The sequence below is a fragment of the Camellia sinensis genome, chromosome 1 (assembly GCF_055761805.1).
Source record: "Camellia sinensis isolate YWXY chromosome 1, ASM5576180v1, whole genome shotgun sequence".
NCBI classification, from domain to species: domain Eukaryota; kingdom Viridiplantae; phylum Streptophyta; class Magnoliopsida; order Ericales; family Theaceae; genus Camellia; species Camellia sinensis.
This window is the reverse complement of record NC_138961.1, coordinates 29,039,840-29,067,285: the sequence shown is the minus strand read 5'-3', so window position 1 is coordinate 29,067,285 and position 27,446 is coordinate 29,039,840. Positions and strand designations below refer to the sequence as shown.

Sequence of the window (27,446 nt, the reverse complement as noted above, 5' to 3'; positions counted from 1 at the left end):
AAAAAATTTCTAATCCCCTCACTATTTTCTAATACCATCTCTACCTCCTCCTTACCAATCTCCCTTCCAAGGGTATTAGTAATACCAAGGGACTAATAGTCCCAAGGTTATCTTTGCAAACAAACAAGGACATTAGTAATACCTTGGTATTACTAGTTCCAATACCCTCCCTATAACCTAAAACAAACGGGACAAGTCTTTTACTCTCCCTCTCATCCAATCTCTGATTCTAAATCCCCAGTCTCATATGGGTTTGTGTTTATTAGTGTATTTGTATGCATTTGTTCACATATGCTTGTATGTTTACTATTATTTTATAAAATGCACAACTCAAAAATTTGAACATTTGTCACTCCATTTTGTTTTCCAAGAATTCCCATAAAAATTTTAAGTGCTAAAACTCCAATTAAACGATTTTTAAATTTAACCCACTTTCCTCATTCATCAACCATCCAAAATTTTAGATCTATTGCGTTTTTACCCACTGTTGATTTATATATATGTATGCATTTTTATATGTATCTTTGTTTTTTTGGTTTTTTTTTTGAGTTGTGTCTGTATTATATTTGTCCATGTATTTGTTTCTGTGAAACCGAGGTCTCATATGTATGAATTATGTTTGTATCACTTTGAGAATAGAGATTTGGGTGTATTTTGGTGTTTTTACTGCAAGCTCATGAATAGAAAGGAAACTACTCCAATGCTTTGTTCTATAATATATTTGGAAGTTTTTACATTTGATCATCGATTTTTTTGTCATTATTTTGTATGACCACCATGTTCATAGTTTGTTTCTTGTTTGGAAAAACAGTAATGAAAGAAAAAAATGAATGCAAATAATATCTTCCATTGTATCCACCCTTTATATAAAGGGGAAAAAATCGGTGATATACATAGCATGAATCATATAAAATACTTGAAAGATTTTACCCCTGTTCAGAAACTAACGGCCCCCAATATTCTTGCCTTTTAGATTTTGTGAACTAAGAAATCTAGGGCTAGAATTTGTTTAAATTCCTTGCAAACATGCAATCATCATGATTTGATTAACCGTTGTGCTTATTTAATTATGAGATTATTGTAATTTCATCGATAATTAGACTTGTTAACTCTATGCCACAGATGAAATACATCACATCATAATTTTATATTTTGGTAAGTGAGAATTTCTTAAAAAAGGATATAGATTAAAGCTAAAGAATTGTGAGATGGAAATTTATTTTATAGTTGTTTTTGTTGATGTTGGGGCTTCTTGTTGCTATTCCACAGTAAGTTAATTTTGACAAATTTGCACTTTTAACACCAAATTATGTTATAATGGTATAGAGTTAAAGTGAAAAAAAAAAGAAGGCCAAAATCATGTGTGGCCATTTTATTGTCGAGTGAAATTATTCAAATAGCATATAGATAATTAAAATGTGTAGAGATATCTTCTTGGCTAGCTTTGTCTCAATAATCCTTCACTCTTTTTGCCAACAGCAACCGTTTTCCTAAAGAGGAGGTTAATTTTGATTGCCATTTTGAATTTCCGGCACAATGGCTGTTCAGCAGACTGGTGTCCTCAAGATTAATTGCCGCTCCTGCAAGGGCTGAGACAAAATTTTGGTTGAACTGGAAAAATTTCTTGAAGTGCAGCAAATAGACAGAGATGCAGAAAAACACAAGGCATCCATTTTAGTTACTGGAGATCCGTACAAAGTCACTAAGGCGCTTAGAAAGTATGGCAAAAGGTTTGAGTACTTTGAGCCAGCCATGAACAACCAAGCAATGCAAATTGTATTACCACCAAACCCAGTTCCAGGAATTCTTGACCCACAAATAGAAGTGGTGGGAGATTTGGTGAGATTTTGAAGACGTTAAGCACATTCCTTGGGACAATAATTGGTATTCTTTTGGGGGATCCAACTGGAGCTTTCATGCCTGTGCTTATTGAATTTTTCTTGAACACGCTCCCAAAGTTACTCTCAAAGTAGAACGAATATGGTACTGGTTTGTTTTGCTTGCTGGGTAAAGGTGTGTCGGGGTTGAATAGTTATAGTTGTTCCAATTTTAGAGGAGTTGTGCAGTCTGTTTTTGTTTACTTTCTTGGGAAAGGTCATGGTCCTCGGATAGTTTTTTACTTGGGAGAAGATTCTTGTATCCCCTTCTTTTGAAGCATTGTTTTATTAATTTTTTTAGTGTAAAAAAAGAAGAAGAAGAAGCTTGTGCTTGCTATTGTTTCCTTAGATAAGCATTGTGAGTTCTTTTTTTAATCCCTCAATAATTGTGAACTCGAGTCTTATTTTCCTTTTTGTGCTTTAGTCTGTATGGTGACATTATTTTATCCATTATAGAAGTGTTTGAGAAGATAGTCGGATTAAAATAGTTTATTAAAAAATAAAATAGGTTAAATATTTAATAAGATAAAATTTCACATTAAATTTATGATCATTTTATTTTATTTTTTTCAAAACTATTAAATCAATAAAAAAAAGTCAACTAACTTCTCAAAACAATTTTTTTAATAAGGTTAAAATAGCCACACACAAAAAAAAAAAAATAAATAGTGAACTTTCTAATTCTTATATCATATTCATTTTCTCAATCTCATCGGAAGGTTAGTGTTTTAAATTTATCCACACCAATAGGGTGTAAATCTCGTCCAGCCCGGCCCATGTCGGGCCTCGCGGGCTCCCGTCAAAATTCGGGTCAGGCCGGACCAATCCACGGGCTAAAAAACTAGGCCTAGCCCCAAGCCTAGTGAATATTTGGGCCTCGGGGCTTGGGCGGGACTTGGGCGGGGCTGACTTTTTTTTTTTTTTTTTTTTTTCTATCAAAATTTTATTATTTTTCACTAAAAAAAACACTAGGCCTCGGCATGACTTTGAGTGAGTCTTAAGCGGGCTGATGGGCCGGGCTTCAAAATGATGGCCTAGGCACAGACCAAAGGGTTCAGTCTATGCTTGGGCTCGGGCCCAAATGGGTCGGGCCCATCCCGAGCCGCGGGCGGGCTTTGGGCTGCCCATGGGCCGCAAACCATTTTTACACTCCTACACACCAACATGTGATGTATTTGTTGGGATGACAATCAGATTGTTTGGTTTCGATTTTTAGGATTCACTTTCAAAAATTGAAATTTTTTGCTTTTTATATTTTTTTTTTGGTTTTCATTGATTTTTTTAATATACTAAGCGATTTTTTTAATTTTTAGATACACCTAATATAAATATACTTAAAAAATATAATACTTGTAAAAAAAATCTCTAGAAAATTCACTAAATATAAAAAATACAAGAATTCAGTACAGTTTTCGTATTTTTGTATACTTATTGATTTTTTAAAATATTTACTTTTTACGTACATCTAAATAAGGTTCATTTAAAAAAGTAAAAACATTACTTAAAATTTTAAAAATATTCACCAAAAATAAAAAAAATTAAAAAAATCAATTTTTAAAAAATTGAAACCAATCTCTCAGTCTGAGATTTTCTTTGTATGATTTATATGTTATATTTAATCATTGTTATTATAAATTATAATTCATTAATTTCATTATCACATACAATATCAATGTTTGACACCAGGTCAAGCTCAATCATGAGATAGTTTGAACCCGGAAGTAAAATGCACAATGTCCATATCAGACCAACCCATCCAAGGTTTTGTTTGGGACAAATTAAAAAAAAGTTAAAAAGTTAAAAAATTATTAAAAAAATTTATACTATTTAAGGGTAGCTTATGGGAGAAGCCACTAAGACAAAATTATTATTTTGCTCTTTGAATTCAACTATCTAAAAAGTTAAAAGTCAAAAGGGCAAAAGGGTAAAATTCTCGTTTTGATTTTACTATAATATTTTATTACATATTTTTTCATAAAAAATTAAAAAGTTATCCAAAACATATATTTTTTTATCTATTTTTTTAATCAAAAAGTCAAAAAGTGCACTTATGTAACACATCCTAAACAACTAGTAAATTTTATACCAACTATATATTGCAAGCTATTGAAGTTTATGAGATCAACATTGTTTCAACATTCCATATCTTTCTACATTATTATAAAATGAGGAAATAGTTAAGAATTTATTAGTCTCTATCGCGGTTTCTATCTACATCCTCCTTTTGAATATGTTAATATGTTAAATATAAACTGTATTTCAAAAAATAATAATAATAATAATAAAGAAATTGTTTGTAATCTAATGTTATGTACACATAAAAGTGCATAGAAATACTACTATGCCGTTCATTAGTGTGGTTTCCGCATCTAAAATAAATTCGAGCCCATTGGTTTTTTGATACACATTTTTGTGATTTTGTATTTTGTATTTTGTATCTTGTAATTTTTTTTTTTGGTGCATTACAATTTTTTTGGTGCATTAAAAAATTGGTTCAGGGTTTGTTGATGGCTAAGATTGGTCATGGGTCCAATCCATATAGTTTGTCTAATTAAATTGGCCCAAATGACCCATTTTGGCAATCTATTCCGGTAACGTCCAAGCTTTCCACTGTCTTGCCCACACAACAGGTAGAATGGAAGGCCCAAATAATGAGTAAAAAATATCATTCCCCGAAGGAAAAAAAAAAAAGAAAAAAAAGAAGACTAATAAGTCATAATAGTTTGACTTAATTTTCATGAAATCCTATTAAAAATAAATCTGAGTAAAATCGTCAATAAAAGTAATTTTTGTACAAATTCTCATAAAATTTGTACAAAAAACTTAAAAAAAGGCCATTGCATACAACAAAATAAAATAATGTATTGAATTTTTGTATTTTTTATATTTGGTGAATTTAAAAAAAATTACAAAATATTATACTTTTTAAGTATATCTAGATTAAGTGTATCTAAAAAATAAAAAAAAGTTAAGTAAAATATTAAAAAAATTTAGTAAAAATAAAAAATAAATGCAAAAATAAAATAATAATAAAAAACTCAATTTTTTTGTGTGAGTTAAACCAAAGAGGATGATTGTTATTTTTCTTGAAATGATATGAACATAATATCTGTATTATTTTATTATTTTACATTTATAAAGGCTAAGGAACAAATATGTCATTTTAATCTGACAAGGGCGTAAGTGTAATTTTTTAAAAGTGAGGGGAAAATCTGTATTAAATAGAAATCTTAGGGGGTATCAGTGTAATTTATCCTTAATAATATTATAATTTTTAAGTATATCAATCAAGTGTATTTAAAAAGTGAAAATTTAGGTTAAATGGACCAAAACTAATGTAAATAATGAAAAAATGCAAAAAGAAACAACATAAAGTATATATTTTCATGTAAAACATATGACAATATATTTTTTATCCATACAACTAACAAATTGTTAATAAAAAATGAGTTAAGTATTGTATGAATTATAAAGTTTCAAGAAAACTTAATGTAATTTTGTCAAAACTATTGAGCTTATTATATTTTTTTAAATTTTTTTTGAGGGATGTCAATGTAATTTATTCTTTTTCAATAGTTTCAAATTAAATTCTTAACTTTAGGTGAAGATTTATTGCAGAAAAAATATATTTATCGTGGCATTTATTTCCTATTTATGTTTATACAATAAGGTGGGACTCACTACATATAAAAAAGAGTTAAACTTATGGTTTTGGTCTATAAAAAAAAAAAAAAAAGTTCAATTTTTTTAAACAATAACTTTAATATAAAAAATAAATTAAATCACACAAGTTTGACCAACTATACAAACTTAATAATCAACCTATCAAAAAAAGATCAATAATGGAAATAAAAAAAATACAAAAAAAAAATATTATTTTTTATTTTTGACACTAATTCACCCTTTTTTCATATAAAAATATACATAAGTGACTAATTGAGTTAACATAGTTAATTATATCAACACATTTAATGTGTGCAAATCAAATTATTAATCACTAATTGCAATGTAACAGCAAAATTGTTTAAAAATTTGCAAAAAATTTAAATGAACAAAAAAATTGTTTGAAATTTTTTTTCTTCATATTATAGTTTTTTAAACTTTTTTTAAAATTAAAATTTTTTTGTTGTATCATTCTTAAACAAACTGAAAAAAATAAAAATATTTAGCCAAAATAGAAAAATATTTCATTAGAAAAATACATAACATCAAGAACTCAGAAACAATTTTGGAAGCTTCTTCTTGGGCCAATTCGACATCGTTCAGGGGCAATTATTGAATACACGTCATGCATAGTAAACTTCGAAAAAATTATTTAAGAAATTTGTCTTACAAAAACATGGAAGGTTATGCTTACACTCCCACAACATTTTAGTTACACTAATCACAAAATTACTTGCCTCCTCCATATATTTTAGGGTAAATTATACTAGTTGTTCATTTTGACCTTTTAATTTTAATTTTTCTTACTTTGACCCTTCATATTTGTAATCTTTTTCACTTTAACTCTTAAAATTTTTTTTTTTTCACTTTAGCCCTTCATGTTTGCAATTCATCCCACTTTTAACCCTTCATATTTGTAATCTTTTCCACTTTATATCTAGACTAACTTCCATCTAAAAAATTAACAGAATCTGCCACATTACTAACGCATCACCTTCATGTGTGATATAAAAAATTCACTAAAAGTGCAAAAAATAAAAAAATAAAAAATAAAAAACAAAAAAAATTGAAATTTTTTTTAGTCTTTAGTGAACTTTTTTTTTTCAAATTTATTCATAAACATAATTACATTATAGATGCATCTAGATTGGATGCAATTAAAAAAATAAAAACAAATTTAACTAAAAAATTAAAAATGTTTACTAAAGATGAAAAAAAAATAAAAATATATTGACTTAAATACTTGTATTATCAAAGTGAGAAAAATCAAACTTACAAAACCAAAATAAAAAATAGATAAAATTTTAAGGAGACAAAGTGTAATTTACACTATTTTTTATAATGTTTTTTTTCCCTATTCCATTATATTATAATTTTTCCTAAACTTTGCGACTGAGCAGTTAAAAACCACGTCCCTAATTATTGCGTTGACGCGGGCACGACTTGATTGCAACGTTATTCATGAACAGTAATGATAGACCATTAATTTTAGTGTTTTAATGAAACACTAACACTACAACAAATTGGGTCTTGAATGACGAAATTTTTTTGTCTCTAAATAACTAATTTCGTCACTATAGATATTTGTGAGAAAATATTTTCCTCGCCAATGTTTGTCACTAAAAACTACCGTGACGAAAAACAATTTCACCACCAATGAAATTACTTCAGTGACGAAATTTTTTGTCACCAATAAAACAATATTTTGTCACCAAAAATCCTCATTTTCGTCACCAAAAAGTTATTCAGTACCATATTTATAACTTTAGATGACGAATAAATTTGTCACACATGTTGATCATTGATGAAGAAATAATTTCGTCATAGTAAGACGTAAAGTTGACGAAATTTTTCGTCTCCAAAAGTCATACATGGGTGACGAAATTATTAGTCACCAAACAGCAAAATCAATGAAAACTTTCATATATAAGCTGCAATAAATTTTGTCAAAAAAAATGTTTATTGGCGATGAATAATCACTTTGTCATAATAACAAATACAAATGACAAAACAAATTCGTCACTAAACTTGTTCTATATTTTATATTTTAATTTTAATTATTATTTCACAAATACCCCTGCTCATATTCCAATAGCCTTTTAATTGTATTAAGAAATCTAATAGTTATTATACACCACTCCACAAAAAAAATTCACTAAAAAATTTATTTTATAAATCAAAATATATCCATCAAACAATTTTAATAATAATCCATTAAGTATAACAAAAAAACTATCAAAGCAAATCCCAAAATGAACAAACGTGGAGTTCACAAAAAAAATAAATAAATAACACTCGATCTTGATTTGTAACTACAAGTATCAGTTTAGGAAAAAAAAAAATTCAACACTTGATCTTGATTTGTAAGTACGCTTCAAAACGTCATCAAAAACCAATCTGCAAAGAAAATAAACAAGAAAAACATTAACATATTATCAATTACATTGTATAGACCTCTCTATTCATGTCAATATAAATTGTATACACAATGAGTCTAGCTTAACAACCAGAAGTTCTTTGTACACAACAAGCTCCTATTAATCACATCACTAACTTAGAGCAACACTGCCTAGAAAAAATACACAAAAAAGTAAACACATAGTTTTGTCTCTACTTTGGTTAGTGTGCATTTTAACAAGGGTCATGCTAAGTAAGAAGTAACTAATGAATCTATTTTTATTAAATACATTTTGAAACTTGTTAAATCTTAGTTAATGATTAGTGAAACTACTGTGTCTTACCTCGCTTACACTCTGTTTTACTAGGAAGATAAGAAGATGCGTATTGTTGCTAAGCCTGTATTGGTTGTCCTGGTTTTATCCAAAAAATTGATTGACACTCTCTTTTTCTTTACCTAATTTAATCTCCATTTTTTCCCCCCAGGAGATTGGAGTGGGTATTGGTGTAGAAATGTGTACTTTTATTCCTTGAATGCTCCTTTGAAATAAAATATGGCTTTTATGACTTTGAAATTTAAAGAAAGTGGGGAAGTTCCAATGCTATGTGCGGAGTAATTGATTAATAGTCAAATTTGATATTTTCTATGACCAAAGTGCAAAGATGACTTATAATTGCAACACTTGCGACTAATGGCATGTTCTTATGTTTTCCAAGGATAAGAGGACCTAATAGATGTAGGTTTAGATAATGGGAAAAGGCATGAAATAATATGTATTACTTTAAACTATGTCCTAAACAGAATGGACTTGCTGTGTTATGGGATTCATCTTAGTGCCACAAATAATTAGGACAACGTTTCATTGCATTGAGTTGTACTATTATTGTCTATTGAGACAACTGACTTGTTATCTCAGTGTTCTCCTCACAGCTCATGATCTGTTATGCCCCACATTTCTACCTATAAGTATAGGAAAAGTAAATATTCTTGTTGTCTAAAGTCTCTTTTTGTGGCGCTTAGGTGTTTAGTGTGTACATTATTGATTTTTTTGCAACACTATTCACATACTGTCCTAGGTAAAGACCGGGAGAACTGGATACCCTAATGAATCTATTTTCATTAAATACATTTTGAAATTTGTTATATCTTAGTTAATAATTGGTGAAACTGATGTGCTTTAACTAGTATATGCTAACAAACATGAAAAAAATAAAAACATAAAACATGTGAAACTTACCAAAATGACAATCTACGAGTTCATAGGATACCACCTCCTCTAAACTGTCCTTTGAAACTTTGCTTCTTAAGAAACTCCATGATCCTTGATGTCATCTCCAAATGCTCCTCAAGCGACTCATTCATCTTTCCTATAAATGAGTGATGCACCCTTGGCACAATTTTTTATCTTTAATAACTTGCATTAATCAAAAAGTATAATTATCCAAAAAGTAAACAAGTTGAATGCAAATTTATAGTACCTTGCTCTGTAGCTTCTCCACTTTCACATCAGTATGAGTTAGATTTGAAGCAGAGCCAGACACAATTTCTTCAAAGTGCAGTGCATCCTTCACAAGCCCTCTAAGGAAAAAAAATAATAATAATAATTAAAAATAATCAAAATAAAAATAATCCAAAATTTATGTCAATGCATCCTCTCCAAAATTAACTATAGGAGAATTTCCAAGGTTTGGATAACCTTCAGATTTAATTCAACCATCACAACTCTGAAGAATCAAGAAAATAAATCTTTTACCACCAAATAGTTAGTAGTTGAACAAACTATTCAAATTCTTCAAGTAACCTAAGATAACAATTGCCTCTAAATTTATGTTGGAAGTCAAGTAGAGTGTCTAATTTGTACCTGAATCTCTTGGCACAAATGTCATGTGAGTAGACTACAAACAAAGTACAAAAATTTTACAATTTTTTATGAAGAAAAAGCCCTATAGCGCAAACCCTCAAAGTGGGATTTAACACGAGTGTGACCACTGAGGAACTCGAAGCTTTGGCAAAATATACAAGATTAATGTGGCCCCTGCACGATGACTGTTTCTTTATAACAGTAATGGATTTAACAGCATCCATTGGTAACAGTCTTAGTAACAGTATTGACCCCTGCATAAGGATTGTTTTACATTGGGAACAATATTGTTTCTTAGAATCTACTATACAAAATCAGAGAACAAAATAAATGCAGCAAATAAGCATCACATGTTAGAAAACTACACTGTTCACAATGAATTAGTTTGGTAAATATGCACAAGAGACGCAACATGGTTTATGAGGAAAAATATTCAAGTGATAGATCTACTAGAACCTTTTGCAAAACTTTCTAAACACCAAATTTCTGTGTTGAAATGAACGAATCAAGCAGGACACGAATTGCCATGTCCACATCTACTGGAGTAAAATGCTGTCTGAGGTGTATTCTGGCATGTGCTTCAGACATCCCAATCATTGATTCGATGTGCCTCACTGCAATGGGAGCTCCTTGTCCATGCTACAAATGAATAAAAATCAAGGCATACATCATGAGATGAAATGTATGAAATCACCAATGGATTGAACCATTAGGAGGAAGAAGAAGAAGGAGAATCTAACCGAAGATTCTCTCCGTAGTTCGACATAAACTTGTGTGAGCTTGTTAAGGTCAGCATCATGCAAACTTGGGAATACATTTAACTTGGAAAAAGTTAAGTACTTCTTTAGCAAATCTTGAGGGAGTATCTGAGGAGATAAACATAAATCAAGACATTGAAATTCAAGCATTTTCAAAGGAACAATACCAGATAAGATAGCTCTAGTATGGACCTCAGGATCAGTTGGCATGGAAGATGTTTCAATTTCATCCTGTGAATTGCTTATGGACTTCTCATGTATGTTAACACCTTCAGGTTGAGGCTTGAAATGACTATCAACTACAAACTTTGCAAGCATCTCATCCTTGACTAGGTCCACCACATCCTGGAACAAACAATATTTCCTTCCCTATTAGACGTGTCTCATGGAGTTGTAGAATAAATTTATTGGATGAGAAAAATAACCTTAACAACACAAAGGATATCAAAACGTGAAATGATTGGATCTGTCAATTCAACATTCTGTGAGAAAGTCTTTTGAGGAATCATATCTGGAGGAAAAAAAAAAAAAAAGAGAAAAAAGAAAAAAGAAAAGAATTTCCATTAGATCCACGAGTAAGCATTTAAAAAAGAAAAAAGAAAAGACAACAAAACTGAAGGCAGAAAATATAGCAAGTGGCAACATTGCAAGGTTGGCAGAACAGGATCCTATGTCTAATCAAGCAAATCTTTCATAAAGTACAGAGAAATGGGATCAATTTATGAATGGCAGGAATGAAATTGGGTAGAGATATAGCTGCCATCTAATCTCTCTCTCTCCCCCTCCCTCTCTCTCCCTCTCTCTCCATGCAATGGGTTAGCATTTCCTAGCATGATCTTCATTAAACAAGCCTAAATACTAAGCCACAAAGGATATTGCCAACCTTATAATAACTCTTGCCTCATCAAATTAAATTTATTATCTTGCGTATTTTTCATACCTTCCACCAACAGGATTTGCAGCAGTAATAACAGAGCACCGAGCTTGGAGAAAAGTGACAATCCCAGCCTTTGATAGGCTAATACTCTGCTGCTCCATTGCTTCATGGATACTTACCCTGATCAAAAGTTAACATTTCCAAAATCAACTAAAAATGTTTTAGAAGACTAAATACATAGGCACTAGCATATGCATTTACTTACCTGTCCAGTTCATTCATCTTGTCAAACACATCAATAAGGCATATCCCTTTATCGGCAAATACAAGGGCCCCTCTTTCAAGTGTCCACTCTCGTGTGACTAGGTCCTTGGGTACTGTCGCTGTCAGCCCTACAGCAGAAACTCCTTTCCCAGTTGTATAAACAACCCTATGGCTAGTCTTTTCAACATACATTAGAAGAAAATATCAAACAAATGAAAGCCTGAGAAGTGAACACCATTAAAGAATTAAGACACTTCAGATATGAACTGGGGTATCTCTTACTTGAGAAACTGAGATTTTGTTGTCCCTGGGTCACCTAGCAGGAGCACATTTATGTCCCCTCGCAACTAATGTTTCCTTTCAACATTTTTCTCTTGACCTCCAAACATTGCAAGAGCTATTGCAATTTTTATGTCGTCGTGGCCATAGATTGATGGAGCAATTGACTTGATAATCTGAGATATAGTTACAAAAACTATTTACTAAAAAATTATATCTGAAGTTTTATAGATCTAATAATTTAGAAAAAATTACTCAAAATAAATATCATTGCAATACAACAATGACATGGTCTCAGAAGATATTCACTAAGATACATTTTTTTCAATATTTGGATCCTAGGCTAACTTCTCAATTTCTTCTTTGTCCTCCTCTGTAAGCTTGTAAGCTGAAAATAGGTCTTGCTTCTTCGTGACGTAGTTTGCCTCGACTACTGTGGAAAGTACCGAAAATCCATTCTTTCTGTTTAATGACAAGTCAAAATTGTTTGTGTAAATTCCAGTGACCTCTTGAAACTAATAGACAGAGTAAGGGACCAAATCAAGAAGAAAAAAATCACAGTTCCAAAGAAATTGGAGAAACAATCAATATTACTCTACATATCAAATGAAGGCATTTTTAGTCAAATTTGAGTAACAAAAGCATTACAAGAAAAATGCAAAATGAAGATTAATTAAAAATCTGCATCTATGGGATGTGTTCTACTCTTAAATGGAACACATTATAATTAAAAATCTGCATCTATGAAAAAATCTGAATCTATTGACGAAAATAATTTTCGTCACCTATTATTTTTATTTCTTTATTATACGTGACAAAATTTATAATTCCTCATGGATTATTCTTATTTAGTGATGAAATTTGTTTTCTTCACTAATTTTCATCACCATATATATATTCACAATAAAAAGATTTACAAGAGAAATTTAGGAGGGGGAAAAAAAAAAAAAAAAGCACAACACACCAACCAATACACTAACAAACCATTCCCCCAAATCACATAACAGACACTAAAGATAATAACATCAACAGAGCACATATCTAACAGAGTTGTTAATCTTCATAATTGATATCCAGCAACAACAAAAACTAACAATCATAAAGCACCTAAACAGATAGATATCCAGAGAGCAAGAAAGATTCAAACTTGCTTGTGATAGATATAGACATAAGTAAGGCCACACTTTTACCACAGTAGTGACAAGTGAAAGTTCCAGCACCCACACATGATAAAATCTGTCTTCTTCTTCAAAGAACATAATGAAACCAAAACAAAATTCAACTCTCTCTCTCGATTCTCTTCCTCAAATCTTCATCATTTTCTTTCATTTTCGTTTCATTGTACTCACAAGATCAATGTCTTTCACTTTCTTTACTCAAATAAAGTAAACCCAAATATATTTACGAAATTTCTGTTCAAATAAAATAGCAAATTTTTTTATTCCAAAATTTTTTTTCCCCAAATATTTGTTCAATATGGGGAAATGAAGCACAAATCACCAGGATTGAATCCCTATTTATAAATCTAATCCCTGAGTAGAACATTAATGGCTAACAATTAACTACCAACAAAAATAGATTATTGCTTGAATTCCTAGGCTTTTTTCTCTTCCTTCCATTCCATCCAACACCTGCCTATCAATTCAGACACCACCCCTCGCCATTAACACAAGCTCAAAACTGATTCTCCCATTTGATAATACTACCATCCAATAAATAAATTAGACAAAATCTCTAAAACATCACCAGTCCCCATTCACACACACACACAATAAATAAATAAATAAATAAATAAATAAGATCCAACAGAAAATCTATATTTTACAAGCAATAGTGGTCGATTTCAGCTCAAATTAAACTCTTTGTTTTAACTAGATTCATGGCTTTTATTCCTTTCTTCGAGTTGTATTTCTCAAGTCTATATTGAAGGACAAAACCACCACCACCACCGACTCCTACATCGAGCCTCTCAGTTTGTTGAGTAAATCAAATGGCAACAATCGTGGGCAATTGAGATTAGCATTGGTAGCACATCATGAGCCATGAACCAAAGAAAGATTGTTGACTCAAAACTCAAAGGAAGTTTTCTGTTTAAAATCAAAGAAAATTTTGATGCTTTCATAATACAAGCCAAAACAAAGCTAATAAACAAATGGAATGGTAAATGAAGATGATGAGGTAGCAAATTAGGTTAGTTAGCCTAAGTGACTATTAGTTAGTTTAGGTGTCAAATTTTTGTTTGCAATTAGTGTTGGTTTAATGCTCTATTTTATCGTGTTTTTGGTGACATAGACATTCATATGAAAAGAGTCCAAATACAACAAAGAAAGTAGAGTTGTAATCTGTAAAAAAAAAATATTGGAGCCCAAATCATCAAGTTCCTATCATTCATTTTAGTTGTGAGAGTGCTTTTGAAGGGTATCTTCTTCCTTAACCAAGGATTGTAATATTTCAACTTCTAAAAAAACATGAAAAAAAACTCCTCATAGAACAAAACTATGATCACTCAAGCTGTTATTGAGTTTAATTTGTTCATCAATAATCGGGATAAGGGCAATTTAGGTGTTGAGGACAGTCAAAATTTACTTGAAAAAAGTTTGGCAACTACTGTTGAGGAAGCACAGGAAGAAAAATTTGTAAAGGAAAGCACCAAAAGTGATGGAGAAGTAAAAAAGGAAGAATCGGAATCCAATTCAGATGGGAAATCAAACTCAGGTGGTGACCGCTCAAATTTAGCAGATGGAGACTCCAATCCAGAACGTGGTGAGACTAGAACAGAAGGTGGTGAAACGAATGCCAGTGAGCCTTCAGAATCAGAGGAAAGCCCAAGTGAAAATCAACTGAATTTGGAGAAGGGTAAGAAACCAGATAATGAGAAAAATGTAGAGGAAACAAAGCATGAAGATAAAGTTGATGTTCAGACTGAGGAGAAGATTGAAGAGAATCAAGATAAGGATTCAGACGTAAGGACTGGTGAAAACAAGATGGAAGATCAGGCACAAGACCAGTCTGAGATTTTGAATGAGACTAACATCCAAAATGGGCCTTGGTCAACTTAAGTGGCAGAGTCTGAGAATGAGAAGGAATTGCAAAAAAATGTCTTGTCAAAAGATCAAAATGAGTGTAAGTGGAAAATTTGTAATATCGCTGCTGGACCAGACTAAATTCCCTACCTGGACAATATACAAGCTATCAGAAAACTTCCAAGTACAATGCACTATGAACATCGAGAGAGGCATTGCCCAGATGAAGCTCCAACTTGCCTTGTTGCTCTACCAGAAGGATACAAACGACCAATTAAGTGGCCTAAAAGCTGGGAACAGGTAGATATTATTTATGCTCATTATACAGAAAAATTATTGCAATTGAAGTTTTAGTTTGGGTTAAATGGGATCTTCCGGTGCATTCTACAGATATGGTACTACAATGTTCCACACACAAAGCTTGCAGAAATTAAGGGGCATCAAAATTGGGTTAAGGTTACTGGAGATTACCTTACTTTCCCTGGTGGTGGGACTCAATTTAAGAAAGGCGCCCTTCATTACATTGATTTCATCCAAGAAGTTAGTCCTTGTCATTGTTAAGTTTGCCATGCTGCCTTGTTTTGTAGGTATAATGTCTAATTGTTGACTTTGTCGTACAGCTTTTTCTGTCTGTACACATGCTTTTGTGCATCATTTGAAAATTAGGGAAAGTAAACTCATTCATTTTTTTTATTGTTATAGTCAGTGCTACAATTACAAGCTGTTGTATGTGCAAATTTTTGGGGATAATATGAGGTGCATTATAAAAATATTGCATGAGTTACAGTGTAACTTGTCACAACTGCTTAAGATGCTCCTACAATTGTAAGACCTACTGTTATATGTGTATGTGCGCGCTATATGTACTGACGTGCACAATATTTTGACCAAGGTTAATAGTTCACAGTGATTGTGATCCTAACACAAACCTTCTGTTTCCTCTGGGTTTCTGATCTGTGATTGACAACATGAAGCTTTGAGTAGAGATAGATGGGGGTACATCCATCTATGGAATATATTTAATTTTATTTCTATAAATCTCTTATCTCTAAGTCTGTGTATTATGTATGAATACTTGTTATATCCTGTATTTCTTCACGTATTAATTTGCTTCTCTGAGTGTATAATTTAGGATGATATTGATCTTTGATGGTGGCAATGGACAATATTGTGGCTTGATGGCGCGTGTGAGTGATGAAGATAGAAATGTTATTGGAAGACGGATGCACAGGAGAGTAACCTAGCATACTCCCCCCCTCCCTCCCAAAAAAAAAAAATACGAAATGGGATCGTTTCAAAGCACAGCAGAGGCACAGCAGTGAGAGATCACAGCAGTGACTCCAGATTCAAAAATGTGCTGTGTGAATCGATCATTCTTGCTTCTCAGAAATTTTAGTGTCCTTTTAAGGACTGTTCGGTTGTGTTGGTTGATGATTGTGGTGAGGTTGTGACTGTCTGAGTGCCCTAATTGTGACTCAATTAAATCGATACAATACAAGAAAACAAATAGAGATAAAAGTACCTGGGTTTGATGCAGAGAGTGGAGCCCTGTTTATACAAGAAGGGTGTCGGCGTTGAAGGTGGAGTAACGAGGGCAAAGAGCAATGGAGAGGTATTACGTGCGTCTGGTTTGATAGAGAGAGAGAGAGAGATGATTAACAGAAAAGAGGCAAACCAAAAATTAAAACCGTACTCTGAGAGAGAGATGATAAACAAAAAAAGGGTAAAAAAAAAAATTAATACCCTATATTTTTTTTCGTTGCCACTCAATACATGAAAATTTTCCAATCAAAATTAGTGACAAGGTTATTTTCTCACCAAAAGATCTTAAAAATATTAAAAATTATTGGTGACGAAAATATATTCCTCATAAATAATTTTATAATTAGTGACAAATTTTTTTCTCACCAAAAGTTCCACAATTTTGGCGCCACCTAAAAAAATTAGTGGGAAAATTTTTAGTGACAAAACTTGCTTTTTCCTCACCTAAAAGTAAGTATTTATTGATAAAAATAAATTTTGTCACCTATTACTTTTATTTTTTTATTATTTGTGACAAAATTTATAAATTCCTCACAAATCAATCTTATTTAGTGACAAAATTTATTTTCTTCACTAGTTTTCGTCACCATAGGTTACTTTTGTTGTAGTGTAATGACATAATAATAAACAAAAAAATTAAAATAAAAATAAATTAATATCAAAACATCACATTATTATGGTAGAGTTCACTGTCAACTCATTAGAACTATTTTTAGAGATCAAAAATTAAAATTCCAAAGCATTTTTCTTCCATGAAAGTTTCTCCCTGTTATTTTGGCGCAGTTCTTTTCTTTTTTTTGGGAAATTACAAAAAAATGGGTTGGTTCTGTTTTATTCTTTTAAAAATTATTTTCTAATTTTTTGTATTTTTTTATTCTTAGCAAATTTTTCCCAAACAAGAATTGGAATTCAAATTTTTCTAATTTTTTGTATTTTGAACTCAACAGGTGCTGTTTTGAAAACAAACAAATATGTTGCCAGGTTTTGAATCTGTTCGGAAGTAACAGATCTGAAACTGCTGGGCAGTTAAAACCGAACCTGTTGGGCAGTTTTTCAGTTTGAATTTGAGAGAAATTTCGGACAGAAGGAGACTTAAATGTTGGATAAAAATTGAAATTCAAATTTAAATTAAATTCCCGCAATATTTTTTGAAAAAATTCAAATGAATTTTGTCTAAAAAATTAATAAAAGAACCGATCCGACCCACAATCCACACCCGGCACGGCTTGGCTCGGCCGGATGGACGGCGGTGGCATGCGCGCGTGTGTGGTGGTTTGGGCTAAGGTTCACTTTGTCCATAACTCCTCCCTTCTACAAACTTGGGGTGCCCCTTGGGGTCCAACCCAAGTGTTGTAGGCTAGAGTTTATATACTCAACAAAACTCTCTTAAAGTTTCAATGTGGGACAAGCTACACAAGGAAACCAACATTAAAAACTTTAAATATCCATTCCACGAACCTGAAAACGGCGTCATGTTCTCATTCACTCATAAATGGTTTTGACGAACCGTCTTCACCGTGTAACTTGCCACGCGGCAAGGAACACTTCACCTCTTCGGACCCATCCCAAAAGACGTTTGGGGCCCTCTCAATTTTGGGCTCAAAGTCGGCCCAAAATAAGTCTATATAAACCATTTTTCCAACAATCCCCCACATGAATGGAATTTGAAGGAGAGAAAATGCAACAACATGATCTAATTACAGAGAGTACAGAAATTGAAAATATTTTGCAAAGGATAGGTAGCTTTTGGCTTTGAACATTCCCTTGTGAGACACTATCGGATTTACTAGCTAACCAGTAAATATGATGTCTTGAACTGTTCAGCCGTTTGTGTAAACCACGACAATAGAACTCACACAACATATCCCTAGACACAGTTTAGTTCTCACTATTGTGTTCATTTTGACCCTAAACAGCCTGGTCTTTCATGAGTGCTCTAGAGAATTGTAGCCCTTCACAAATCTCATAGAACCGGCCCAGTTCACACTCACATAGGTGATTTTTATGAAGAGTATCCTGCCATACTCCACTAGGTTTACCTAGATATACGAATCATTAAAAGTATTACTTAACCTAAAACGCTGCAAACATTACTATTTCATCATAAAAATGGGTAGGAGTTTAACTCTCCAGTGATCCTTCTGAGTCATACACAACTCGGTTGTCCCTTTGAACCTAGATCTTAGGATCTCCAATCAACTAGGTTGGGTTGCCGTTTTGGTAACTCTTATTTAATAGGCTTAAGTCTCATTCCCCTTGATGAATTCTCAACTAACTCTCTTGCTAACACTTTGGTTAGTGGATCAGCTATGTTGTCTTTAGACTTCACATATTCAATGGAAATAATTCCATTAGAAAGTAATTGCCTTACGGTGTTATGTCGACGAATGTGTCGTGACTTACCGTCATACATATAACTCTGGGCTCTACCAATTGCTGATTGACTATTACAATGTATGCATGTAGCAGGCACCGGTTTTGGCCACATTAGAATATCTTCAAGGAAGTGGTGAAGCCATTCTGCTTCTTCCCCAGCTTTGTCTAAAGCTATGAATTCTGATTCCATAGTAGACCTAGCAATACAAGTCTGTTTGGAAGATTTCCAAGATACAGCCGCCCCACCAAGAGTAAAGACATACCCACTAGTGGATTTTGAGTCTCTAGTATTCGATATCCAATTTGCATCATAGTATCCTTCAAGTATTGCTGGATAACTTGTATAATTCTGCCCAATGTTACGAGTGAATCGGAGATATCTTAGAACCCTTATAATTGCTTTCCAGTGTTTTACTCTCGGATTACTCATATATCTACTTAATTTACTTACTGCATAAGCTATATCCGAGCGAGTGCAGTTCATCAAGTACATTAAGCTTCCAATAATTTGGGCATACTCTAATTGAGAAATACTTTCTTGTACATTTTTAGAAAGATACAAATTAACATCTACAGGTGTTCTAGCAAGATGATGATCATCTTTGCTAAATTTGTCAAGTATTTTCTCAATGTAATGAGATTGTGACGAAGCATATCCTTCTGATGTTTCGGTAATTTTCATACCAAGAATTACATCAGCAATACCCATGTCCTTCATGTCAAAATGTTTATTCAACATTTTCTTGGTAGTTTTAATCATTTTATTATCACTACCTATGATGAGCATATCATCCACATAAAGACAAACAATGACATAACCTTTGTCTGTGTTTTTAATATAAACATATTTGTCACACTCATTAATTTTAAAACCATTTGACATCATTGCCTTGTCAAATTTCTCATGCCACTACTTTGGCGCTTGTTTTAAACCATATAATGATTTAACTAATTTACACACTTTCTTTTCTTTTCCTGGAACAGAAAAACCTTCTGGTTGTTCCATGTAAATTTCTTCATTTAACTCACCAGTTAAGAAAGCGGTTTTTATATCCATTTGATGAATTTTTAAATTGTATAAAGATGCAATGGCAATTAACATTCTAATGGATGTTATTCTAGTAATCGGTGAGTATGTGTCAAAGTAATCAAGACCTTCTTTTTGTCTAAAACCTTTGACCACAAGTCTTGCCTTGTATTTGTCTATTGATCCATCCGCTTTCAATTTTCTTTTGAAAATCCACTTGTACCCAAGAGGTTTACAACCTGGTGGCAAATCTACCAATTCCCAAGTGTGATTTTGCAAGATGGATTCAACTTCACTATTGATAGCTTCCTTCCATAAAGGAGCTTTAGGACTGGACATAGCCTCTTTAAAAGTTAAAGGTTTATTTTCTAACAAAAATGTTAGAAAATCTGGACCAAAAGATTTTGAGGTTCTAGAACGTTTATTACGCCTAGGTTCCTCTTCCTCATTTTGGTCTAACTCTTGCCCTTATTCTTGATCATGTTCTTGATCCTGACTAGTAATGGCATCATGAGATCTTTTATAGTTACTAGTCTCTTGTCCAGTCTTATTTGGAAATACATGTTCAAAGAATGTTGCATTCCGAGACTCAATAATAGTATTTACATGCATTTCGGTATGTTCTGATTTATGAATCAAAAATCGATACGCACTACTATTCTTAACATAACCAATGAAAATGCAATCAATGGTCTTAGGACCTATCTTAGTCTTTTTAGGACTAGATATAGCCACTTTAGCCAAACACCCCCACATTTTTAAGTATTTGTAGGATGGTACTCTTCCATACCACAATTCATAAGGTGTTTGGTTTACTTTCTTTCGGGGTACTTTGTTTAAAATATAATTTGCAGAAAGTATTGCTTCCCCCACAAATTCTGAGGTAATCCAGAACTTATTAACATGGCATTCATCATTTCTTTTAAAGTCCTATTTTTCCTTTCAGCAATTCCATTTTGCTGAGGTGAGTAAGGAGCGGTGGTTTGATGAACTATTCCATGTTCTTTACAAAATTCGCCAAAAGGTGATTCATATTCACCACCTCTATCACTTCTAAGTTTCTTGATTTTCTTACCAAGTTGATTTTCAACTTCATTCTTATATTGAATGAAAGTTTCCAAAGCTTCATCCTTTGTTCGAATTAAATAAACATAATTATATCTAATATAGTTATCTATAAAAGTGATAAAATATTTTTTCCTACCTTTTGTTTGAATTGATTTAAAATCACATATGTCATTATGAATTAATTCGAGTGGTTCCGTACTTCTTTCAATTGAATGAAAAGAAGTTTTGGATAATTTTGCCTCAATGCAAATTTCACATTTATAATTTGAATCAATGTCAAATTTAGGTAAACATTTCATATTAATTAATCTACGCAAAGATCCATAATTAATCTACCATGCCATAAATTTGAAGACTCAAGCAAGTAAGAAGAAGATGTATTTTTATTAATAACTGAGAGTACAACGGTTATTACATTTAACTTGAAAAGGCCATCAGACATGTAACTTTTTCCTATATACATCCTATTCTTAGTAAGTACAAATTTATCACTCTTCAATACTAGCCTAAACCCATTCTTACTCAACAAAGATCCGGAAGCAAGATTCTTGCGAATGTCCGATCCATGCAGCACATTGTTGAGAGTGAGTTCCTTTTCAAATGTCATCTTAAGTACAATCTTTCCTTGTCCTTCAACTTTGGAAGTTGAGGAGTTGCCCATAAAAAGTTGTTCACCTTTGTCCATTGTAGAATAAGATGTGAACATCTTTTTGTCGGCACAGATATGACGAGTAGCACCAGTGTCCACCCACCATTCTTTCGGATTTCTGACAAGATTTGCCTCGGAAACAACTGCAGAAAGATTGATATCATCTACACCATTGGAAATATCGTCCACTTCGGTCTCATGGGCTTTAACAGGCTTCTTGCCTGTTCTTCTCTTGCTTTTGCCTTTGCTACGGCAATCTTTGGCCTGATGTCCCTCTTTGACACAGATGTAACATTTGCCATTAAAATTGTACTTTTTATTTTTTCCCCTTTTAGAGCCTTGTGATGAACTTTCTCCAAAAAACTTTCGTTTTTTGGTTTTTGAAGCATGTTCCACCACATTTGCCTTAGACTCCATAGGATGTTTACCAGCCCGCTTTTCAGAATTGCGGTTGTCCTCCTCGATTCTCAAACGAACAATTAATTCTTCCATAGACATTTCTTTGCGCTTGTGTTTGAGGTGGTTCTTGAATTCCTTCCAGCTTTGTGGTAATTTCTCAATTAAGGCTGCAACTTGGAAGGATTCACTGAGAGACATGCCTTCTGCGTGAATGTCATGCAGAATGAGTTGGAGATCTTGAATTTGGCTGATCACAATTTTAGAATCAACCATTACAAAGTCTAGGAATTTGCCAACCACAAATTTCTTTGAGCCGGCATTTTCTGTTTTGTATTTTTTCTCCAAAGACTCCCAAAGTTCCTTTGCTGTCTTGATAGGGCTGTAGACATTGTATAATGTGTTGTCTAGTCCGTTCAAGATGTAGTTCCGGCAAAGGAAATCAGCATGTTTCCAGGCATCGACCGCAGCAACCACTTGCCAGTCGGTTTCATCTTCTTTTAAAATAGGAGCATCCTCACAGAGGAAATGAGCTAGGTTTAGAGTTGTAAGATAGAACAACATTTTCTGTTGCCATCTTTTAAAATCAATTCCTGAGAACTTCTCTGGCTTTTCACCGTGATTTACCGGGACTGTCATAACAGGAGAGAGGGTTGGCGTCATTGCAGCCACCACAGTAGTACTTGTTTGAGCATTTGTTTCAGTAGCCATTAATTAGAATTTATACTACACAGAAAATTAATCCAAATTCATAGAATTAAATTCTGTAAAAATAAAAGAAACAAAATGTAACTTTTATTTTTCAATTAATTTGGAAATAAAATAAAATTTTATTTAACCAAATTAATTCCACATAGAAAATTAAATTTCTGTAACACTTCAATAATTAAAATACTGAAACAGAATTTTAATTAATGAAAACTCAGAAAATAATTTCTAAAAACCAAAATTAATTTCCGAAAAAATTCCACAAAAATATATTCTGAATTGTTAATGACACCAGTATATTACTACTAGTTGTCAAAGAAAATAGACAGTATATTACTACTATCTGTCAAATAGCATATAATCACTATTTGTTTTTCCAACCAGAATATTATTTTGTAAATCCACAGAAAATAATTTTTTCTAAAAAGAAGAAAGAGAAAGGAAATCAAACGAAAAATTCTGTAAACAGAATAATTCTAATATGTCTTAAGATTGTTTGAACAATCTTCTGTGTAAATAAAATAAATAGAAACAAAATCAAACAAAATAAAATAAAAACTTACAGAATTTATTTTGTCGAACCAAATAAAAATTAAATGACCAAGTCGAGTGTGTGGCGCTCTGTCCTTAAGACAGATTCGCCCCACTACGGTGCTTACGGTTGAGTGGCGTCTATCTCCCAAGATACAATGATCTTCACAAATTTGTAGAAGCACCTCAAACAAATTTAGCCGGCGAACTAGAACCTTATGTTCTATACTCTCTTTAATTTATCCTAAAACTAGAATAAAGAATAATGCACTAAATAAAATCTGGACAACAAAGGCATAAATTGTAGACTGATTTTTTTGGATCCAAAAACACTGCTGGAATGTTGGTATTTATAGGCAGCGCAAGTGCTGTCCGAACAGGTATAAAATTCAAATGAACATGTGTGATTTGAATTCAACAGGTGCTAGTTTGAAAACAAACAGATATGCTGCCAGGTTTTGAATCTGTTCGGAAGTAACAGATCTGTAACTGCTGGGCAGTTAAAACTGAACCTGCTGGGCAGTTTTTCAGTTTGAATCTGAGAGGAATTTCGGATAGAAGGAGACCTAAATGTTGGACAAAATTTGGAATTCAAATTTGAATTAAATTTTCGCAATATTTTTTGAAAAAATTCAAATGAATTTTGCCCAAAAAATTAATACAAGAACCGACCCGACCAGCAACCCACACCTACGCCTGGCACGGCTCGGCAGCGGCGGCGCGTGTGTGGTGGTTTGGGCTAAGGTTCACTTTGTCCATAACTCCTCCTTTCGATAAACTTTGGGTGCCCCTTGGGGCCCAACCTAAGTGTTGTAGGCTAGAGCTTATATACTCAACAAAACTCTCTTAAAGTTTCAATGTGGGACAAGCTACACAAGGAAACCCACATTAAAAACTTTAAATGTCCATTCCACAAACCCAAAAATGACGTCATGTTCCCATTCACTCATAAATGGTTTTGACGAACCGTCTTCACCGTGTGACTTGCCACGCGGCAAGGAACACTTCACCTCTTCGGACCCGCCCCAAAAGACGTTTGGGGCCCACTCAATTTTGGGCTCAAAGTCGGCCTAAAATAAGCCTATATAAACCATTTTTCCAACAAGAATGCCATATTTATGGGAGAAATGACATTAGATTCAAGAATTAATATTTTTTTCATAATAAAGATATGTAAAAAACGTTATTGAAAAGCTGGTTGGAAAAGTCGCTAGCTGTGATTGGTGGCAACAGTGGGTAGTGGTGGCTAGTGCTACTATCAAAGCCGGTTCTGGAGCAAGCCAGCAAAGTTATCACTTTTGATCTTAGATTTGAGCTAAAAATTAGGGCCTCAATTTAAGAAAAATTCTTATAATATTTTAGATCTCAATTAAATAAAGGCCTCCAAATTTTTAACATCAAAACTCACCTAACTCCGATCCTCAACACCAAACTAAAAAACAAATTATTTTTATAAGTGGAGGATTCCAATTACTTTGATTTCAACTTACCAAAACCTAACTAAATTAGCAACACAATTTTATCAATGAAGGGTCCAAATCACTGTACCAAATTTCTCTCTAACTTTATTCATCATTATGAGATTGAACTTTTTTAAATCAATCTCTCTAGATGCCTTTAGATTTTGTATCATTTTAAGTTTTAATTCAATTGTTTGTTGGCTTTACTTAAAAACTGAAATCTCCATAACTGAATTAAGGAAAAAGACTAAGACCCCCACCACCTCCACTGTTTTTTGATTGGCCCAAATTTATTTATTTATTTATTTTTTAGGCCTTGGTCTCATAGCCCCCCAACTGGAGGTGGGGGTGCTGGGGGTCATCCCCCACTGCCGTTGAATTAATTGATGTTTGTTGAATATAAAATGCATTGTTCATTTAATCAGACTTCTAAGAAAGTGTAAAAGAATTAATTGAATTACAATTACGAGCTCTTGATTCAATTTTGTAGCTAAAAATATAAGAACAATAATGCTTAAGTGATATATATAGTGATATAATTTATTTATTTATTTATTCTTTGATATTGTTATAGATTTTTGTATAGTATTTTTTTTTTCTTGTGTAACTGGTTAGATATAATCAATAATTCTAAATTTTATCTGTTAAGATTTTTGTAATAATTTTTAAGTTGATTTTTATTTATTTATTTTTTCTTTTTTTGAGTGACATAAAGAAATGTAAGGGCCCATGTTGAGTGTTCGCTTTAGGCCCCTGAATGTTCAGAGCTGGCCCTAGCTATTATGGTGGACAAATATGTGATACTAGATAGACAGGTGAATAGACATGTGACACATATATAAATAGGTAGAGGTGGCAAATGGACTGGTATGGATGGGTCAAAAAGGATTATACATTTAAAACAATCTAATCCAAATTTGCCCATTAAATAAATGTGCTTAAATGGGTTACGTTGAATTGAATATAGGTTGAACAAGTAAATTCAACTAATCCATTTACTTCATCTTTACTTTTCTTTTTTTAATTTTTAATTTTTGTAAAAAAATTATTTTTTATTTTTTCCTAAAAAAATATTTTTTAGTTTGTTATTTTTTTAAAAATAATTATTTAAAATTTTTAGAATTGATGGTAGAAGTATTGTCCATTTAGACGGGCTCAAATGAGTATTCATGTCCAACCTATATAAACCCAATTTTAATTGGATTGACAATGAACAAGCCATTTAAACCCTTTCATTGATTTGAGCAGATTAATATGAGTTTTAAATGGATATAATTAAATGAGTTTATTGGTTTGAGTTGGGTTTGATACCTCTTCAAATAGGTAACATTTGGATGGATGGAAAAATATGTGTCATTTGGAACAAATAGACGTCCTTTTTTAACCACAAAAGATTATTGATCCAAAATTTTAAAAAAATAAACATGTCACCTAAGTGCCCAATTTAAAATATATATTATCAAAAATGTTTTGGAGTTCTAATTTGTGAGCTCTAATAGCTATAATGTGTGTGTGGGCCCATCTTATATGATGTTTTGGCTTTGTTTTTTCATTTTTTTCCCCCACCTTACTAAAGCTCAATTAGAGCTCTAGTTTTTTATGGATATATCATTGTTGATATAGTTTATACATGTTGCAAGGTGCTGTGCTTCACACGATAGCCTATACCTATGGTTCAAATAATCTCAAATTGCTTGATTTGAAATTTACATCCATTCAAAAATATCCGTAATCTTTTATCACTAATTACGATGTTACCATGTTGCGCGCTACTTGTAGCTCGCTACTTTCCACATTTAGCAACAATTGTGAGCATTATAGATGGATACATGTCATATTTGTAAATATTGGACCAAATCACTACTGAAACTTTAGGATCACTACTGAAACTTTAGGGTCCCTACAAAACAAATAGAACAAAAGTATATAAGTAAAATAAAATAAAAATCTATGGTGCATATTTTGCAAAACTTCAAGGATGTTATGAAATTTGATTTTTTCTAATTGTAATTGACTTTCCTAGATAATACCTTTTAAGAATGCGATCGCAATAGCCATCAGCTTTGCACTAAAGACTCCAATTAATAATTACATATGATTCTTTTTAAATTGTTTCTTGCTTGTAAGAAAATAAAAATACATACACTTGCCATAGAAAGATGAGAACGTCTGGCCTAGAAGTTGAACTAAAAGCTCCATCCAATCTATTCTAACTAAACTTGTGCAAACTTTAAACCAAGGTGATTCTTCACTGCTATTGAGTTAAGGCTTTAGAAAGGAATGTGTAGAAACGCAGAGTGTATGTGCGGGCTGTGTCTTCTTAGATCTGAATCAAAACGTTGATAAACCAAACCATTAGAAGTTTAGAACCAAAATTAATAAATTTAAAAATGAAAATAGAAGAAAATACTTAAAAACCTAAAACATAATAAAGGTTTGAACATGAGGAATGGTGTGGTTCTCACCAGACTTTCCCAAAAGTTTCTGTAATTGTCATAGTTTCAATTTCACCTTAACCAATTCAAAAACATTATTGTCAAGTATAAAAATGACAGCTGGTGTATCCATCAACAAATAACATATAATTAATATTGAAAATTACCACCGAAGAGTTCATCTAGAGCCAGGCTTCTAATTGTGATGCGAACCATCAATTTTCTCTGTATACCAAACGAGAGCAATCAATAAG

General features: G+C 32.3%; 1 protein-coding gene across 2 annotated transcripts; it reads right to left on the bottom strand.

The window, feature by feature from the left end:
• Positions 1–7,691: 7,691 nt before the first annotated feature.
• On the bottom strand, positions 7,692–16,663 carry LOC114310736 (DNA replication licensing factor MCM2-like). 2 transcript variants are annotated; one of them, XM_082875237.1, is made up of 11 exons: positions 16,523–16,663; positions 11,981–12,153; positions 11,700–11,875; positions 11,498–11,614; positions 10,983–11,068; positions 10,750–10,902; positions 10,540–10,665; positions 10,256–10,438; positions 9,417–9,516; positions 9,176–9,325; positions 7,692–7,937 (listed from the first exon to the last, which is right to left on the bottom strand). In XM_082875237.1, exons 4-8 carry the CDS (start codon positions 11,601–11,603, stop codon positions 10,271–10,273), a joined length of 639 nt encoding a protein of 212 aa, XP_082731363.1. In that variant the 5' UTR covers positions 11,604–11,614; positions 11,700–11,875; positions 11,981–12,153; positions 16,523–16,663; the 3' UTR covers positions 7,692–7,937; positions 9,176–9,325; positions 9,417–9,516; positions 10,256–10,270. The 2 variants fall into 2 exon arrangements, with proteins under 2 accessions (XP_082731363.1, XP_082731369.1); XM_082875243.1 differs by having other exon boundaries at positions 9,176–9,305.
• Positions 16,664–27,446: the final 10,783 nt, after the last annotated feature.

Excerpts from the sequence above, each read along its gene's own strand:
- LOC114310736 (XM_082875237.1), bottom strand. The coding sequence starts at position 11,603 with ATGAAGCAATGGAGCAGCAGAGTATTAGCCTATCAAAGGCTGGGATTG. Across the intron at positions 10,903-10,982 it reads ATATCCTTTGTGTTGTTAAG|GATGTGGTGGACCTAGTCAA; the intron begins GTTATTTTTCTC and ends TGTTTGTTCCAG. Across the intron at positions 10,439-10,539 it reads AACTACGGAGAGAATCTTCG|CATGGACAAGGAGCTCCCAT; the intron begins GTTAGATTCTCC and ends ATTCATTTGTAG.